The sequence below is a fragment of the Prenolepis imparis genome, unplaced genomic scaffold (assembly GCF_030444845.1).
Source record: "Prenolepis imparis isolate NDT839.2.m4 unplaced genomic scaffold, iyPreImpa1.0 SCAF_20, whole genome shotgun sequence".
NCBI classification, from domain to species: Eukaryota; Metazoa; Arthropoda; class Insecta; order Hymenoptera; family Formicidae; genus Prenolepis; species Prenolepis imparis.
Window position 1 is genome coordinate 584987 of NW_028141178.1, and position 17447 is coordinate 602433.

Sequence of the window (17447 nt, forward strand, 5' to 3'; positions counted from 1 at the left end):
TTTTTAAGGAAGAATGCAACGTATCGGCGCCAACGTTCGGCTGCTTTGTACCCTCGCAGAAAATCGGTCGTAAACAGATAGCGAAACATTTTTTCTTAATATTTTTTAAGGAAGAATGCAACGTATCGGCGCAAACGTTCGGCTGCTTGTGTCCTTACTCCTCTATCCATAAAACCAATATCTCGGGAAACTATCTTTTGAGATATGCCAAATGTTAGAAAAGAAGATAGAATTAGGTGAAATATATAAGGAGGATGAGAGCGCGTCAAACCATAGTACGATTTGAAAGCGCATAGATGTAGCGGTGAAAAAAGTTTAGTGGCTACTTTCTTGTATTAAAAGTGTTAGTGGTATAATAGTGAATAAAAGAAATAATGGAAAACATCGAGCAGAACGAACGCGATCTGTTGGAGCGGTCCCGCCAAGTCACCACCTTGGGTGAATATTTTGCATGGGCGCTGCGCTGCGAGGAATTTATCAATTTGCTCGAAGGATACAGCCGTAACAAGCGTCCGCGACTCTCGATTGGAAATAGACAGTCTTTGGTGGCTAGAATCGCGCGACTTGAGGGTGCAAAAATTCGATTGCAGAAACAATTTATATCCAGTGGTGGTGAATACAGTGGCGACAATAACGCGGAAAGACTAGTTTGGCGAGAGATTGATACGGCGTTCGAGAGCCGCATCTTAACCGGTGCGGTAATAAACAATAATTACATCGAACCTCGTCAATTTCTCGAAGATGCCAAAGACATTGTGATCGAACACGTGCAGAAAGTGATGCAAAAACACATTAATGTAAAAGTGAACACCGTGTTTAATGGCGAGTTTGTGTCCGGTGATAAACGTGCCAACAAAAGTGTCAATACAAAAAACTATGAACTCTTTCGCACGTCCGATTTACACGAGTGGTACGAGCGCCGCGTTATCGAGCCCACGCTAGCATCGCTAGAAGAGTTTCAAGAACGCGATAGTGGTTGGGCGTTGTCACAAATAATTAACTTGACTATAAATATAAACAAGTATAATTCAATGCGCGCAGGGTGTTATCTAAACTTGCCGCGACAAATTGTGACAAAGAGAGCGGTGGTGAACGTGCGATCAACGGACAATGCATGTTTCGCGTGGTCAGTGGTGGCCGCTCTGCATCCAGTTGCAAAATATAATGAGAGAACATCGTCATATCCTCATTACACGACAGTGCTGAATCTCCAAGACATTGAATTTCCAATGACCATAAATCAAATTAAAAAGTTTGAACTAGCAAATAATATCTCCATCAATGTATATAGTATTGAGAATAATAACATCGTCCCGATACGTCTTTCGGAGCAAAAGAAAGACAAGCATGTCAACTTGCTGTATGTGCAAGACAGTAACAGCGTTGGACATTTCGCGTGGATCAAGAATCTATCCCGCCTTGTGAATACACAATTGAGCAAAAATGGTCACAAGAAATATATCTGCGATCGGTGTATATATTTATTGCGAATTATATATTAAAATATAATTGTAAATAAAATTGTATTTTTTTTTTTTTTTTTTTTCATTCATAGATGCTTGCACTATTTCGGATCGGAGAACAAGTTGCAGTCACATACAGTAGACTGCGGAAAGATAAACGACTGCGCTATCCGGTTACCAAGCGATAAAGACAAGTGGTTATCGTTTGACAACTACAACAGAAAGGAGCGACTTCCGTTTGTAGTGTACGCCGACTTGGAATGCGTTTTGGCAAAGACCGAAGAAGCGACAAATTATCAACATCAACATCACAAGGTATTCAGCATCGCTTATTATATGCATTGTTCGTACGACAACTCGTTATCCGCGTATAATTCTCGCCGTAGCGTTGATTGCGTTTCATGGTTCGCTGAAGAACTTAAAAATTTAGCGTTACGTATAAAGACTGTTTTAACGACAAATGTTCCCATGGTAAATTTAACATTAGACGAGTGGAAAAAATTTCACAGCGCAACGCATTGTCATATATGCGAAAAACCATTCGTACAAGACGATACACGCGTACGCGATCATTGCCATCTGACTGGACGATACAGAGGTCCCGCGCACTCAAATTGCAATCTAAATTATAAAGAAACTTTTTGTATTCCAATAGTTTTCCATAATCTATCCGGTTACGACGCGCATTTCATTATCGAGGATATAGCTACAGCGTTCGAAGGGGAAATCGAATTACTTCCGATAACGAAGGAAAAATATATTTCATTTACAAAGACTGTTAAATTGACACAAGACAATTCGAAAAATCATATAAAATTACATTTTATCGATTCATATAAATTTCTCGCTGCAAGTCTTGATAAATTAGCATCTTTTTTGAATAAAGAGAAACTAAAAATTTTACAATCGGAATTTCAAAATTTACCGACAGAAAATTTCAATCTATTAACACGGAAGGGTGTCTTTCCATACGAATATATAGATTGTATCGACAAATTGCAAGATACATGTTTACCGCCGCGCGTATCATTTTACAGTTCTTTGACCGGTAGCACAATATCCGAGAGCGATTACGCGCACGCCGAGAACGTCTGGAACCGATTCTCCCTTAGAACGCTAGGCGAATATAGTGATCTATATTTAAAAATTGATGTCATGTTATTAGCAGATATTTTTGAAAACTTTCGCGACACTTGCATCGCGAGTTATGGACTCGACCCTGCGTATTATTATACTCTTCCCGGGTATACATGGGATGCCATGTTAAAACACACAAATATAACATTCGAATTGCTTACCGATATCGATATGGTTATGTTTATCGAACGGGGAATACGCGGTGGTTTAAGTCAATGTTCTAATAGATACACCCATGCTAATAACAAGTACATGCAATCGTATGATCCGTCGAAACCATCATCATATTTAATGTATTTAGATGTAAATAATTTGTATGGATGGGCAATGTGCCAACCGTTGCCTTACGCCGATTTTCGATGGGTCGATGACATATCTAATTTTGATATATCATCTATCACGCTCGATTCGCCTATAGGCTATATCCTCGAAGTAGATTTAGAATATCCACAATGTCTTCACGACGCGCACACTGACCTACCGTTTTGCCCGACACGCGATAAACCACCCGGTAAGCGGGAAGATAAGCTGCTCGCGACATTATACGATAAAAAGCGTTACGTGATACACTACCGTAACCTGCAGCAATGTACGCATCACGGCCTTCAAGTTACAAAAATACATCGCATATTACAATTCACTCAATCCACATGGCTTCGCGGTTACATTGAACTTAATACGCAATTTAGAACGCAAGCAAAAAATGATTTCGAAAAAAATTTATACAAATTGATGAATAATGCGGTATTTGGCAAAACGATGGAAAATGTGCGTAATCGTGTCGATGTAAAATTATTGACAAAGTGGGACGGACGATACGGAGCAGAGGCGATGATTGCTAAACCAAATTTCCATAGCAGGAGCGTCTTTTCGGAAAATTTAATTGCTGTAGAATTACGTAAACTAGAAGTAAAATTTAACAAACCAATCTATGTTGGTATGTGTATACTCGATATATCGAAAGTGTGTCTGTATGAATTTCACTACGAGTACATGTCACCGCTCTATCGTGACAGATGTCGGGTAATGTACACCGATACAGATAGTTTAATATATCATATTAAATGCGAAGACGTGTATGAAAATATGAAACGCGATATCGCTAGATTCGATACGAGCGATTATCCAATTGACAACGCGTACGGTATACCGCTTGTGAATAAAAAGGTGCCAGGTCTAATGAAAGATGAAAATAACGGTACGATAATGACTGAATTTGTAGGACTTAGAGCAAAAATGTACGCTTTGCGAGTAGATGGTAAGAAAGATACAAAAAAGGTTAAAGGTGTCAAAAGTAACGTTGTCGCGAGAACGATAACATTCGACGATTATACGCGGTGCCTGAATGAAGAGATTGAAATGACACGTAGTCAGTCATGTATTAGATCGAAATTGCATGAAGTATACACCATTCGCGAGACGAAAATTGCTCTAAGTCCGTACGACGATAAGCGGTATATCATACCTGATTCGACCGACACATTACCATGGGGACATTACCAGATACCCTTATAAAATATAATGTAATATAATGTATGTGTGATATAATGTTATGTAACATATGTGTGTATGTATTTCATATAGTAACGGAAAGGATGTATTAATAAAGATCTTATATATTTTTATATGTTGTACATATTATATATATTTTTTAATTTTTTGAGTAATTAATAAATACAGTTTGTATGAATTAAATTGTATTATCCTTATGTATCCAAGAGTTGTGTGAATTGTCAAATCCCAGCCATTTCACGTAAACCTCGTCACCCCTCCTGCGCAGTATTTTCTCCACGAGATATACGTCCGGATAATTCGCGCTATGCAACTCGTGCTCGTAAAACGCTCCAGCGACAGATGTTTTGCGATAGTCCTCGAGTAGATAGGTTACGGGATTAGTACGCTGCACTTTAACAATCTTAAAAACCTCCGTCGTCCAATTTGGCGTGTAACCCTTCTCGAAAAGTTTCTTGTACTTGCTAACGCGTACCGGGTCACCTACTTTGAATTTCGCCGGAGCGGCAATCTTTATGTTACTATATACTGTTTTTAAAAGTTTATCAGCGATCGCGGGGGTGACGTCGACGGGTCGCATGCTGATTGTTCGGTGCTTGCGCGCGTTATAATCCGATACGAGCCGCGGCAACGCGTCGATCCACTTGTAAGTTCCATTCAGCGTAAACATCTTCCACATGTCGTTCTTCAGCGTGCGATTGAATCGCTCGACGACCGATGCCTTCAATACCGAATATGTAGAATAGTGATTGATGTTATGTTTCCGTATAAGCCGTTGCACGTCGGCGTTATAAAATTCTTTCCCCATATCGGTTTGCATATTTCTCGGGGATCTCTTGCTATCTCGAATTATCTCGGCGATAGCGTCAGCCGTCTCGCTTCCACCTTTACTCTTGAGTGGTATGGCCCACGCGTACTTGCTCAACACATCGATGATGGTGAGTATGTAGTGATAACCTTTGTTGAAACGAGAATACGGACGCATCTCGACGATGTCGGCTTGCCATAGATCATCGTATCCCCGCACTATGACGTGTCTTCGGGGAAAATTTTTTCTCGCCGGCGCGTGCACTTCGTTCACCAACTGCCGTCTCTCCAAACTATGTTGTTTCATCGATTCGTCGGTTTTTCTCGATCGCCGTTTGTCGCTGCTTGTTTTAACGCTCATTTCCGTTCTTGACCCGTTCGTAGCCGTTTCTAACCCGTTCGTAGCCGTTCTTGATCCGTTCTTGAGCCGTTCTTGAGCCGTTCTTGAGCCGTTCTTGCGTTGTTTACTTCCGTTCTTGACCCATTCGAAAATCGTTCTTGATTCGTTCGCAGCCTTGTTCACAGTCGTTTCTAACCCGTTCGTAGCCTCTCCTGACCCGTTCGCAGCCGTTACTGACCCGTTCGCAGCCCTGCTTGAGTTGTTTGTAGCCTTGTATGTAGTCTTTAATGACTTGTTCGTAGCCTCGTTCGCAACCCTGCTTGAGTTGTTCGTACCCTCGTTCGCAGCTGTTGCTAGGCCGTTCACTACCACTACCACTCATTGTAGTTAGATAGCAGTTCGATAATCCTTCGTAGCCGTTCGATAATTGTTCGTAGCCGTTCGATAATTGTTCGTAGCCGTTCGATAACCGTTCGATAGCCGCTCCTAACCCGTTCACTGCTTTTCATTCAAGTTGATAGCCGTTTCTGAGTTAGCGTTAGCCGCGCGTTGAAGTTCGTTTATCACAATCTGTATTGCCCGCACATCCTTCTCGAACGAAGTCAGCTTCTCATCTGATTCTTTCTGTTGATTCATCAATCTTTTAACGCAGGATTCCACATACAGTTTGTTGACGGCATCAGTGTCAGCTTCAGGTTGCGCTACACGACGAATCTTGCGCGATCTTGCATCATAGTCTGTAGCGACACGACACAGAGCGTTTCCGCGCACGTAACTTTTCATCAATCTATCCCAATGATCGCTTGTGCCGGTTGCATCATTTCTTGGTTCGAATAATCCAAATTTGTTGATAGGCATTTTTTTTTTCTCCCGATACAAGTGACGCTGATCGACTGATTAGATTTGTCGAGACACCATTCAATTTATAATAATGCCTGCTTCGCGAAGTTCCTCGATGATCGACAGGATCTCATTGTCATGAGCGTTGTGGCCAGCTCGGCGCGAAGCGTCCAGCAATCGTACCCGATCCACTAGCTCGTTGGGGTCATCCCAGTGTATGTAATCGATTTTATTGTCGGTTAGTGCCATCGCGTGAGGCATGAATACTCCCTTTCCAGATTTTTTCTTTTCAATCGATATCAATGGTGCGATTATATGTTTGTACTTGTATCCCCTGTTGCTTCGTAATTGGCCTTGTGTGTCATAATTGCGTTTATGTGCGTTCGTCGCCAATAATATGCTCTTGTACTTATACATATCATCCTCCGTGTAAATGTCATCATCGGGAATTCTCTTGAAGATCAATTCGTATAATCCTGGTGTACCAATGTACTTCACTTCGTCTATAATTATAGAGTCATGTTTGTCAATGTCGAATCGTTTGTTACCGAGACGCATTTCATTCTTGTCGAAATAGACACCGTACACGTGATCGATTTTCCTTTCTTTGTCGCCACCGAGGAGAGTGCTCATGTACTCTTGTCCCAGTGGTCCCAAGTGCTGTCGCAACATTTCTTGACCTTCCAGCGTTTGTAATGTGTTTCGAACAAACGATGTTTCGAGCGTGCTGCCCGAGGTTTCGAAAACATTTTCGTTTGCTAGTGTTTCGGGTATCATAGGTTGTACGATTCTCGTTGTCGCGAACGGTGTAGAGCTTATCATCAGTTCATCCAATAAAGCATTCGATGTACGCGGTGTCGATGAGCGATTCGGGTTTGACCGTTTCCTCTTTTTCGGTGTCGCATCATCCTTCTCCTCTTCCTCCTCCTCCTCCTCCTCCTCCTCCTTGTACCGCTTGATGGGTAAGATTTTAATCTTTGCGGTACTTTCCGGCTCGTTTTTCATCGCGATCGAGTTGTCGACAATCTTTTGTAGCGGCTCAATAATAGGTCTAAAATGGGTCTTGACCGCGATATCGTCATCGATCTTACCGGTCTTCAAAGCGCGATGTTTCTTGCGGATTGCTTCACTCGTTTTCGCAATCTCCTTCGCTATCTTTTCACGTTCGCGAATATTATCGTTCTCAGCCATGTCGGTAGAGTGTCGAACGCTCGTGTTTCACCTCTCTCGACAGAACATCGGCAACGACTAATTGTTTTGCGGTATCGCGAACACGTTAAATCCGTTTCTGTATCGGCCGTTCGTAAGCGAGCTATCCTTATCTATCACTAGAAATCCATACTTTTGCTGCCAACAAGTACGACATAATTCACTGAAATCCTCATATGACATGTCGGTATTCACGTGATCGTTGTACACATGTTTCAAGTTGGTACCGTCCTGTTTAAACATGATTAGCAGGTTTGCGTTGTCGCGTATAAGATGTTTCGGTATTCTTGCGTATGTCTGACAGAGATAGAAGCAGTCGACGTTCGAGTGGCGTCCCATTGAAAAGTACTCTCTTATCGTATTTTGTTTGTCACACGCCACGTCATCGAAAACGAAAATCGAGTTTGGACATGCTTCGCTCGGTGGAATGACGTCACTGTTATTGGAGAATGTAAAATAGCCGATTTCATCGATCGACGTCAACAAATTCTCCAGATACCGATATTTTAGCTGTTGCAGCGACTTTGAGTACACGTACACGTTTTCAAAGCGGACGCCGTGCGGGCTTTCTATCAAACTAATCAACACGTTAGTTTTACCGCAATTCGAGGGGCCGCAAACGATCGCGCGTATAGTAGTCGGCAGTATCGTACCGTGTCTACGCATCTCCGCGTTGTCCCCCATCGATCGTAATCTGGCGTCGTAATTCGTCACGCGTATCGCGAAAGGTTGTCGCACGAAATTCATGTTCACACTCCTGACTGGATCGAACGTCTGCCTATTTATAGCTGCGCGGAACTGCGAATTGCTCAGTAACGAAAAAATGTTTGTCTTGCTATCAAGCCCTTACGATATTTGTAATTTGAGCGCCGAACAGCTACAATTTGTGTCGAAAACAGTTTTATTGCGAATGTGCGGCAATTACGTTCACTGCGTGTGGGACAAGCTTCCGGAACATATAAAGGCGGATTTGGAGGTTCAAACTTATCGCCGCTGTTTCGAACATTACAATCGACCGTGGCAGCGAACGCACATTGACGGTCCAGCACCGATGATAAAAGATTGCAGCGAATGTCAACGAAAATAGGTAGAGGCCTATTAAATCAGGCGATAAACGCACTTCCGATCGAATTCCATATCCCCGGCTATCAGTTTTGCGGTCCGGGCACGCGACTACAAAAGCGATTAGCCAGAGGCGATCGAGGTATCAACCCATTGGACGCGGCGTGCCGTGAACACGATATAGCGTACTCTCGAAGCAACGATCTCATCGAGAGACACGCGGCAGATAGGATACTCGCCAAAGAAGCGCAAACTCGCATCGTTGCGAGAGATTCGACTCTCGGTGAGAGAGCCGCCGCCACAGCTGTCTGGGCAGCGATGAAAGCCAAGACGAAGTTCGGTATGGGCCTGAAGACGACAAAGATGAAGACGAAGAAAAAGATGGCGAAGAAACGAATACTTCCGGTAGCGAAACGTGGGGGTGTATTACCGATTCTACCAATGTTGGGTGCGCTCGGATCTCTGGTCGGTGGAGCGGCTGGTGTAGCGAAGATGGTGAACGACGGAAAAGCTGCACAACGTCAGTTGCAAGAGATGCTACGTCACAATCGCGCCATGGAAGGTCACGGATTGTATCTCGCTCCATACAAACACGGACGAGGAGTTTCAACGAGAAAAAAGGGGGAAAAAAAAAAAAAAAAAACGTCAAAGAGACGCTAAAAATGCCTCAGGGCGTAACTACCAACATACAATTGCTACAACTGGCAAAACGTATGCACATTCCGTATTTTAGAGGTGTTTTCATGCGTGATTCATTACCAATCGGTGGTATATATCGAAACGAGAGCGGCATCGTAAATTTGGATAACGCTAAAGGATCGGGTACTCATTGGGTAGCGTATACAAAGAGGGGGGATCGCGCTATATATTTTGACAGTTTCGGCAATCTTCGACCGCCGAATGAATTGGTGCGATATTTAAATGTGACAAAGATACAATACAATTACACACCTGTTCAAACTTACAATCAAAGCATCTGTGGACAATTGTGTTTACAGTTTCTCCGAGCGGTCGATGCACATGAATTTAAAGACTGACATTACGCTATTTAACTCAGTATTCGTTTAACAGTTTTGTCAACATGTCTATGACATTCACACTGACTGGGAAGAGTAGTGTTCTCGCGGTAAACTACTTTCCCACCGTAGATTTGAGCGACGATGAATACGAGCTAGGTCTAGCGGATTTTGAGACTTATCATACGATATCGAACGTGAATTCCTCGAATAATAAATTTTACTTTGGCAAAGATGACGCGGAAATTACGATTCCCGAGGGATCGTACGAGCTGCAAGCGATACATGAGTTTTTGAAACATGCAATTTCACGAAAACGTCCGCGACACGCTGTTCGTGACGATGATAAAAAACACGCTGACACCATGCATATTCGGACGAATGAGGACGGTGACTTTGAAGATGGAGAATATCCGATAGTGCTCCGCGCTAATTATAATACGATGAGGAGCGAGATCAAATGCGCCTACAGAATGAATTTTAGCAAGCCTAACAACATTGGATCGCTGCTAGGATTCTCGAACCGTATACTGCAGCCGCGAAAATGGTACAAGTCGGACATGCCGATTAATATTATCAACGTGAATATTATCCGCGTAGAATGTAATGTAACCGCGGGCGCGTACAGCAACGGCAAACTCGTTCATACGATACATGAATTTTCACCGAGGGTACCACCTGGATATAAGATATCGGAAACACCGGCTCACATCATTTACCTGCCGATCATCGTGCGGAGCATTACGGATTTAACGTTACGCGTTGTCGACCAGGACAGACGATTGCTCGATTTTCGAGGAGAAGAGATCACCATTAGATTGCACGTACGACGACGACAGCGATAACGTACGTGTGTGGTGTATGAGATGCTCGTGTTGAACGGATCGAAAGACACGAGAAATAACACAATCTTTACGGAGCCAGCGACAAGAACAACAACGTCGACATTCACTAATATCCAATCATCCGGTTGCACTAAGAAAAAGAAACTGAACGCATCAAACGTTGCGTTTTTACAATCTTTGGGATTCGCGGTGCGAAACATCTGAACAATGACCGACATCCTCAACATTGGAGACGAGCCAATCTTCGACGATCGCATCGTCAAGATCGAGACTCACACGTACAACCCGTTCGCTAACACAACATTCGGACACAGTGATGAGATAAGAATACCCATACAACAACAGGATCTGTATACGTTGCCGTATGAAAGCTTCCTATACATCGAGGGAGAACTAAAGATAAATAAACCAGCCGAAGGATCTGCTGTGATACTGGGAAATAATTGTGTCGCATTCATGTTCGATGAGATTCGATACGAACTCGATGGCGTGGAGATTGATCGCAACAGAAACGTGGGAATAACAAGTTTGCTTAAAAACTATGTAACGATATCATCTGATAGAAGCGTGATTATGAGAAACGCCGGCTGGACTGATCCGACTACTGCAAATGGAAACTTCAATTTTTGCGTACCGCTCTACATGTTATTGGGATTTTGCGAGGATTACAGACGAGTGGTGATGAACGCTCGTCATGAGTTAATCTTAATACGATCGCGCAACGACAACAATTGTCTGGTTGGAGATTCGACGCTGGAGCCTGTGATCAACATATTCAAGATACAATGGCGAATGCCACATGTGTTATTGAGCGAGATTAAGAAGCTGTCGATGCTGCGCGCTCTGGAAAGCGGACATTACCTCAGCATGGGTTTTCGCTCGTGGGATCTGTATGAGTATCCGCTATTGCAGCGTACAACCAAGCATTCATGGGCCATTAAGACAGCGACTCAGCTGGAGAAGCCACGATATGTTATCTTCGCTCTGCAGACAGGTCGGAAAAATATCATGTCTGAAGATATGAGTCGATTCGACGATTGCAAGATGACCAATGTGAAACTCTATCTGAACTCGGAATGTTATCCGTACGACGATATGAATCTGGATTTCGATAAAAACAGATGGTCGATTCTGTACGATACGTATGCGCGTTTCTGCAAGAACTATTATGGATACGAGTATCTCGAGCCGAGTCTCACCGTCTCAATGTTTCTACGTAACGGTCCGTTCATGATCATCGATTGTTCTCGACAAAACGAATCGGTCAAGAGCGCAACCGTGGATGTGAGATTGGAATTCGAGTGTAAGGAGAATGTGCCGATGAATACCACTGCGTACTGTCTCATCATACACGATCGCGTGATCCAGTACAACCCGTTGACCAATGTTGTGCGCAAAATCACTTAAACGCATCAACAATTTAGAGAGAGGGGGAAGCATAGCAGAATATAAATCAAAGTGTTATGAGATGGTTGTCATTCTTCTTTTTTAACTGATACATCGAAGAGAGAGAGATCTCGTCATGTCCGTACCAACGTTTATGGATCTACAGGGGTTTATCCTCAATAAACAATTCATTGTAAAGGAAGCGGCAATCCTGAGAAGAGGATTTATTTTGTCACATTATTTTTTCGCATGTCCTGTACCATGGAGTGTACTCATAAAATCGGAGAGACACCAAGCCTCATGGTTGACTCGAAATCATCATGGATTGCAATGGGAAGATGGAAACGTTCCATACAGCATGGCTCAGCGTTTGATTACAACAGCTATCGTTGGTGGACCACATGAAGAAGAAGAAGAATCCATTCTCGTATATGTAAAAGGACTTGAGAAGCGAGAATGGTTAGCCGATATATTGGATGATGCGGGAAACGGTTTCATTATTGAGACCTTGGATGCTGATTACGATGATATCGAGTCTCTAAATAATCTAGATGTTAAAAACACTATGCGATGTGGAAAACATGTTAAGAATTGCGCATTACAAAATGTATTCAAAATATTTAACTGGTGGTCGCAACGCCAGAAAGAATTGCAAGATTTGGAAAAATAAAATATTTAAACATTAATGTGTTTTATCTCTTATTCCCCTTCCCCAATCCTTTCCTCACGAATCGTTTCTAAGAATTCTTTTTATCCGAGCGCCGTTTCCCCTTCTCCTAAATTTCATAGCGCTAATAGTATTCTAGAATCTCCCACCATATTTACCCCACTACTTTTTAAAATAAGCGTCACGTATATTCTTAATTTTATACGATCAGTGTAGCGTTAACCGTTCATACTGGTGGTTCACTTTTAAAATCTGGAAATATGTACTACGCTAAAAGAAGCAGTGGCTCCGGCAGACGTGTGAATAATTACGTCCCGAGTCGTGATGACACTCCATCGTTTGAGAATAAATGTGACGAGTAAGTTTAACTTTTTCTATTTTTCTATTTTTATGTCTTTATATTTTTACAAATTGTATTATTTTTCAAACTAATTTCATTTTTACAGCATTTCGTTGGAGCGTCGTGCGGTTCGTATACTAGGCAGACGATACGCATTGACGGCTACGGAATTTAAATTCCTCGAAATTGGTATCAAAGTGGATCCACCGAGTTACGTGGAAATCGCCATAGGAGATCATCGAGGAAAGGAACTGATACTATCTCTCGAAGCGTGGAAAGGACTCTACGAGCAACGTCACAATATTCAGAATCTGCTTCGAAACGATTTTAAAGATGCCTACAGTTTTATAAGCGTTGGACCGTTAACAGTGCGAGTTCGTACGATTAACGACGCCAAGTTAATAAGTCTTGAATCTTCAAATGTATGCATGATGATGATCGAATCGACGTTACACCGTATGTTCGATCTCGATCCATGCATTGATGTAACTTTTGACCGATTGGTTAAAATTACCAATACAGTCGATATCAAGTTTACGCAATTTTCAAATATCGCGTCCAATGTAACGAATCCTAAAGAAGTATCAAATGTAATACGCGCTAGCGACGCCTTCAACAAGCATCAGCTCATCGATTGCGAGCTGACAGCTTTAGTTTTTAGTCCATAATATGTAAGAAAAAAAAAAAATATTTAAAAGAAGAATAAAGAGTTTTTAAGTCTAAATTATGATGTAATTTCTTTGCATGCATTTCCATTCTCCATCTTTCTCCCACCCGTAAGCAGTCCCAGCTCTCATACGTAGCTCGTTGCATGGTCCTTGCGGGGAAGGGGGAACGCCAGGCTAGAGACCGAGAGGCTAGGGACTGAGAGGCTAGGGACCGAGAGGTTAGGGATCGCGAGGCTAGGGACCGAGAGGCTAGGGACCATGAGAGAGAGATGACGCGAGGCGTAGCGAGGAGAGAGAGAGATGACATGAGGCGCAGCGAGGAGAGAGATAGCGTGAGGCGCACGCGAGAGAGAATTTTTAATAATATTTTAATATATAATTATTTTATAATAATATTAATATATAATAATTCTTTTATAATAATATTCTTAATATAGATGGAAAGAGGAATTATTCTAAAATAAACTATATATTTTTTAATATTTAAAATAATTTTTATTCTTAAAATGAGTATGCGTAATATTTATAATTTTGTGTGTGTGTGTGTGTGTGTGTGCGTATGAATGTGAATTTAAAATTTAAAATATAAGAATATATAAGAATATAATAATATAATATGAATATAAAGATAAGAATATAAACACTAAGAATATAAAGATAAGAATATAAAGATAAGAATATAAAGATAAGAATATAAATATGATAATATATAAAAATTTTTAATGCGTCGGCGGCAAGCGGAGGAGCAGCGGCTGGGCAGTGGTGGCGGCAACGGTGGTGAGGCGGTCGGGCGGCTGTGCCGACGATGGTGGGGGTGGCAAGACGACGGCCGTGGGACTACTGCGAGGGGTCCCTTCTGTGACAGAAAAAAAAAAAATTTTTATTAATTATTTTAACAATTTTTAAATTAAAAAGAAATACTTACAACACATCTCTTGCTTGAGGTTTTTGCACATCAAGTTCGCGATTTCTTAAATAATGCACCATCGAAGTCACTGGAATGTTCTTCAATCTTTCCTGAGACGCCATCTTCACTTTCAGAATTCTCACTTTAAGTGTCCCAGCACAATCTCCCAAAGTTTATTGTGTGCAAATAGGGCACATATTGCATGGAATTATTATATACAATGGATTTCTACAATTGCAGCACGATCGACTCTCCACTGCATCGTGTAATTGAATCACATGCTTCCGAACAGCATACATGTGCCCGAAGTCTTGAATAGAGATCATACATGTAGTACATAGAGCTTGATCAGTACCCGTCGAATAATAAAAGTATATTGTACAAACTTTTGTACGTCCGTTTAGCGCAAGGATTTGTGAATTGTCCACTACCTTGTCGTCAATATCCGTAAGGTCCTCACTGCAATTACTAATATAATTACTGTCATCCGACAGCGCGTGATCTTCGTCAGACGACTCGTCTAATATCGCTTCGAAATTATTATCATTTTCCATTTTTTTTTTCTCACTATTATGCCACTAACACTTCGCACAGGACACTTAGCTCTTTACTATATGAATACTGAATACTTTGTGATGAACATCGTGGATACAGACCCGCTCTCCATAAGTTTCAACCCCCATCCCTCTCAAAATTATCGCAAAGGAATATCATAGTAATAAAATCGAGCGCTATCTGTTTACGACCGATTTTCTGCGAGGATACAAAGCAGCCGAACGTTGGCGCCGATACATTGCATTCTTCCTTAAAAATATTAAGAAAAAATGTTTCGCTCTCGTTTATGGAGGATTTTCCGCGAGGGTACAAAGCTGCCGAACGTCAACGCTTTTGCACCTAATCACGTTTCAACATGTTCGTCGCAGCGTTGGCCCTAAAATCTTCATTTCTTTCCTAATGATAAAATGTCCATAAAATGAAAAACATAGTTTTATGGATTCTAGAACGCTCCGTTGACAAGTTCGAGCAGCCGGACATCGGCGCTTCCGTAATAAAATTATTCTAATGATGATACAAAATTGTCGATCGTCGGCGCTTGTTCTATACCTTTTTGGGAAAATGTCTAGGATCTCTCATAAAAAAAAAAAAAAAGTCGTAAAGATATCCATCTACAAATATTGCACTCAGAAAACTCTCCTCCCTCCTTTGTCGAAACATCCCCTCCACCCGCGTGACGTCAGCCCCCGCGCCTACGAGTTCCCCCGCCCCGCGTGACGTCATACCCCTCGCCTCGGAGAACCCCCCGCGCCCCGCATTCCCCTCGGAGCCCCATGGGTTAGAATTGGCATAGTATACCTACTGTCGCGCTATGAAATTTTTCCCACTCGTCTGATGTTAAATTTACCATGAGGACGTTAGTTGCCAAAATATTCTTTACGCGTATCGCTAAATTTTGTAGTTGTTTGGAAAACCACGAAACGCAATCTACACTACGACGAGAATAATACTCGGATAATGAATCGTCATATGAGCAATGTACATAATATGCTATACTAAATACTTGGTGATGTTGAAAGTTTTTTTCTTCTTCCGTCTTTGTCAGTACGCATTCGAGGTCAGCGTATACGACAAAAGGAAGCCGTTCTTTCCTAGTGTAGTTGGTGCAGCTGAGCCACTTGTCCTTATCGCTCGGTAACCGGATAGCGCAGTCATTCATCTCTCCGCAGTCTACTATATGTGACTGCAACTTGTCTTCCGAACCGAAATAATGCAAGCATCTGTAAAAACAAATAATTAGTTTTTTTCCCATATATAACTTATATATTACATTTTTATATTATATATATTGTTACGTCCCTGGTTTTCACCCCCTGAGCGCCTTCATTTCATCCCCCGAGCATCATCGCTAGAGGGTTGTTTATTAACAACCGGCGTGCGGATGTTTTCCGGCGCCATATGGAGATTTGGTCTAGCCGTCGCATCGTGCGGACGCTTCCGAGACCTTAGTACATTTTCCGCATATTACATGCATTCGTTATTATAATTTCATCGTCCTTTTGTATTGGGTCGTGATATTAAAATTCCTTGTTTTATTACGCGAGTCTATTTATTTCGGGCGCGTGAGTGAGTGAGTGCGAGTGAACCCCTTTTTGCGAAATATCGCAAAAGCCGTCCCGAGGACGTAACATTTTGGGGGCTCGTCCGGGATCGAACGAGCGACGAGCCGATACAACGAGCTACAAAGGATTGATAAAAAAATGACAACGCAACATTCGCCGAGAGTAACCCGCTCACAGGCTCCGCTTCGAACACCATCGAATTCGGAGGCTTCGCAGGAACATATTCTACAAACTGCGCTACAGGAAATCAGAGAACTGCGAGAACAACGAGAGCAGGAGCGCACACAATTCGAGGCTTTGCTGCGACAGCGCGACGAGGAACTTCGCCGGTTGGAACAGAGAATCGCTTCGCGGGAGGAAAATGAGCTAAATCCTTCCAATAACATCGCTTCTTTTAACTCGATAGTAGAGCTTGTGGAGATATTAATAGTGATCTTCGCGCGAGAATGGGTTTTAAATTGAAACCCGACACGTTTGACGGGAAAGTTCCGCTGCGAGAGTTCCTCTCGCAATTTCTTTTGATTGCGCGCGCGAATAATTGGGACGAATCCACAAAAACTGTTGCTTTGGCCGCGAATCTAAGAGGAAAAGCGCGAACCGTTTTAGAAAATATTGAGAATTTCGATAACCTCACTTTTGCTGAATTAAAGTCAAAATTAGAATTGCTTTTTAGGGAAGGAAATCTTACACAAAATTATTATTCGTTAGTAGATATACTATGAGAGTTCTAACCCAGGTCTTCTGAGGGGGGTGCGGGGCGCGGGGGGTTCTCCGAGACGAGGGGTATGACGTCACGCGGGGTGGGGGTATCTCGTAGGCGCGGGGGCTGACGTCACGCGGGTGGAGGGGGATGTTTCGACAAAAGAGGGGGAGTTTTCTGAGTGCAATATTTGTAGATGGTATCTTTACGACTTTTTTATGAGGGTTCTTAGACATTTTCCCCAAAAAGGTATAGAACAAGCGCCGATGATTGACAATTTTGTACCCTCGTTAATATAATTTTATTATGGAAGCGCCGATGTCCGGCTGCTCGAACTTGTCAACGGAGCGTTCTAGAGTTCATTAAAACTATGTTTCCCATTTTATGGACATTTTATAGGTGCAAATGTAAAAGCGTTGACGTTCGGCAGC

The 17447-nt window shown here is 42.3% G+C and overlaps 1 protein-coding gene across 1 annotated transcript; it reads left to right on the forward strand.

The window, feature by feature from the left end:
• The first annotated feature begins 253 nt into the window (after window positions 1-253).
• On the forward strand, window positions 254-16778 carry LOC145946757 (uncharacterized). The gene is made up of 2 exons (XM_083056509.1): window positions 254-1421; window positions 16494-16778. Exons 1-2 carry the CDS (start codon window positions 375-377, stop codon window positions 16776-16778), a joined length of 1332 nt encoding a protein of 443 aa, XP_082912635.1. The 5' UTR covers window positions 254-374.
• Window positions 16779-17447: the final 669 nt, after the last annotated feature.

Coding starts and splice junctions, on each gene's coding strand:
- LOC145946757 (XM_083056509.1), top strand. CDS start 375: ATGGAAAACATCGAGCAGAACGAACGCGATCTGTTGGAGCGGTCCCGC. Junction 1,422..16,493: donor TCAAGAATCTATCCCGCCTT/GTGAATACACAA, acceptor ACCCGCTCACAG/GCTCCGCTTCGAACACCATC.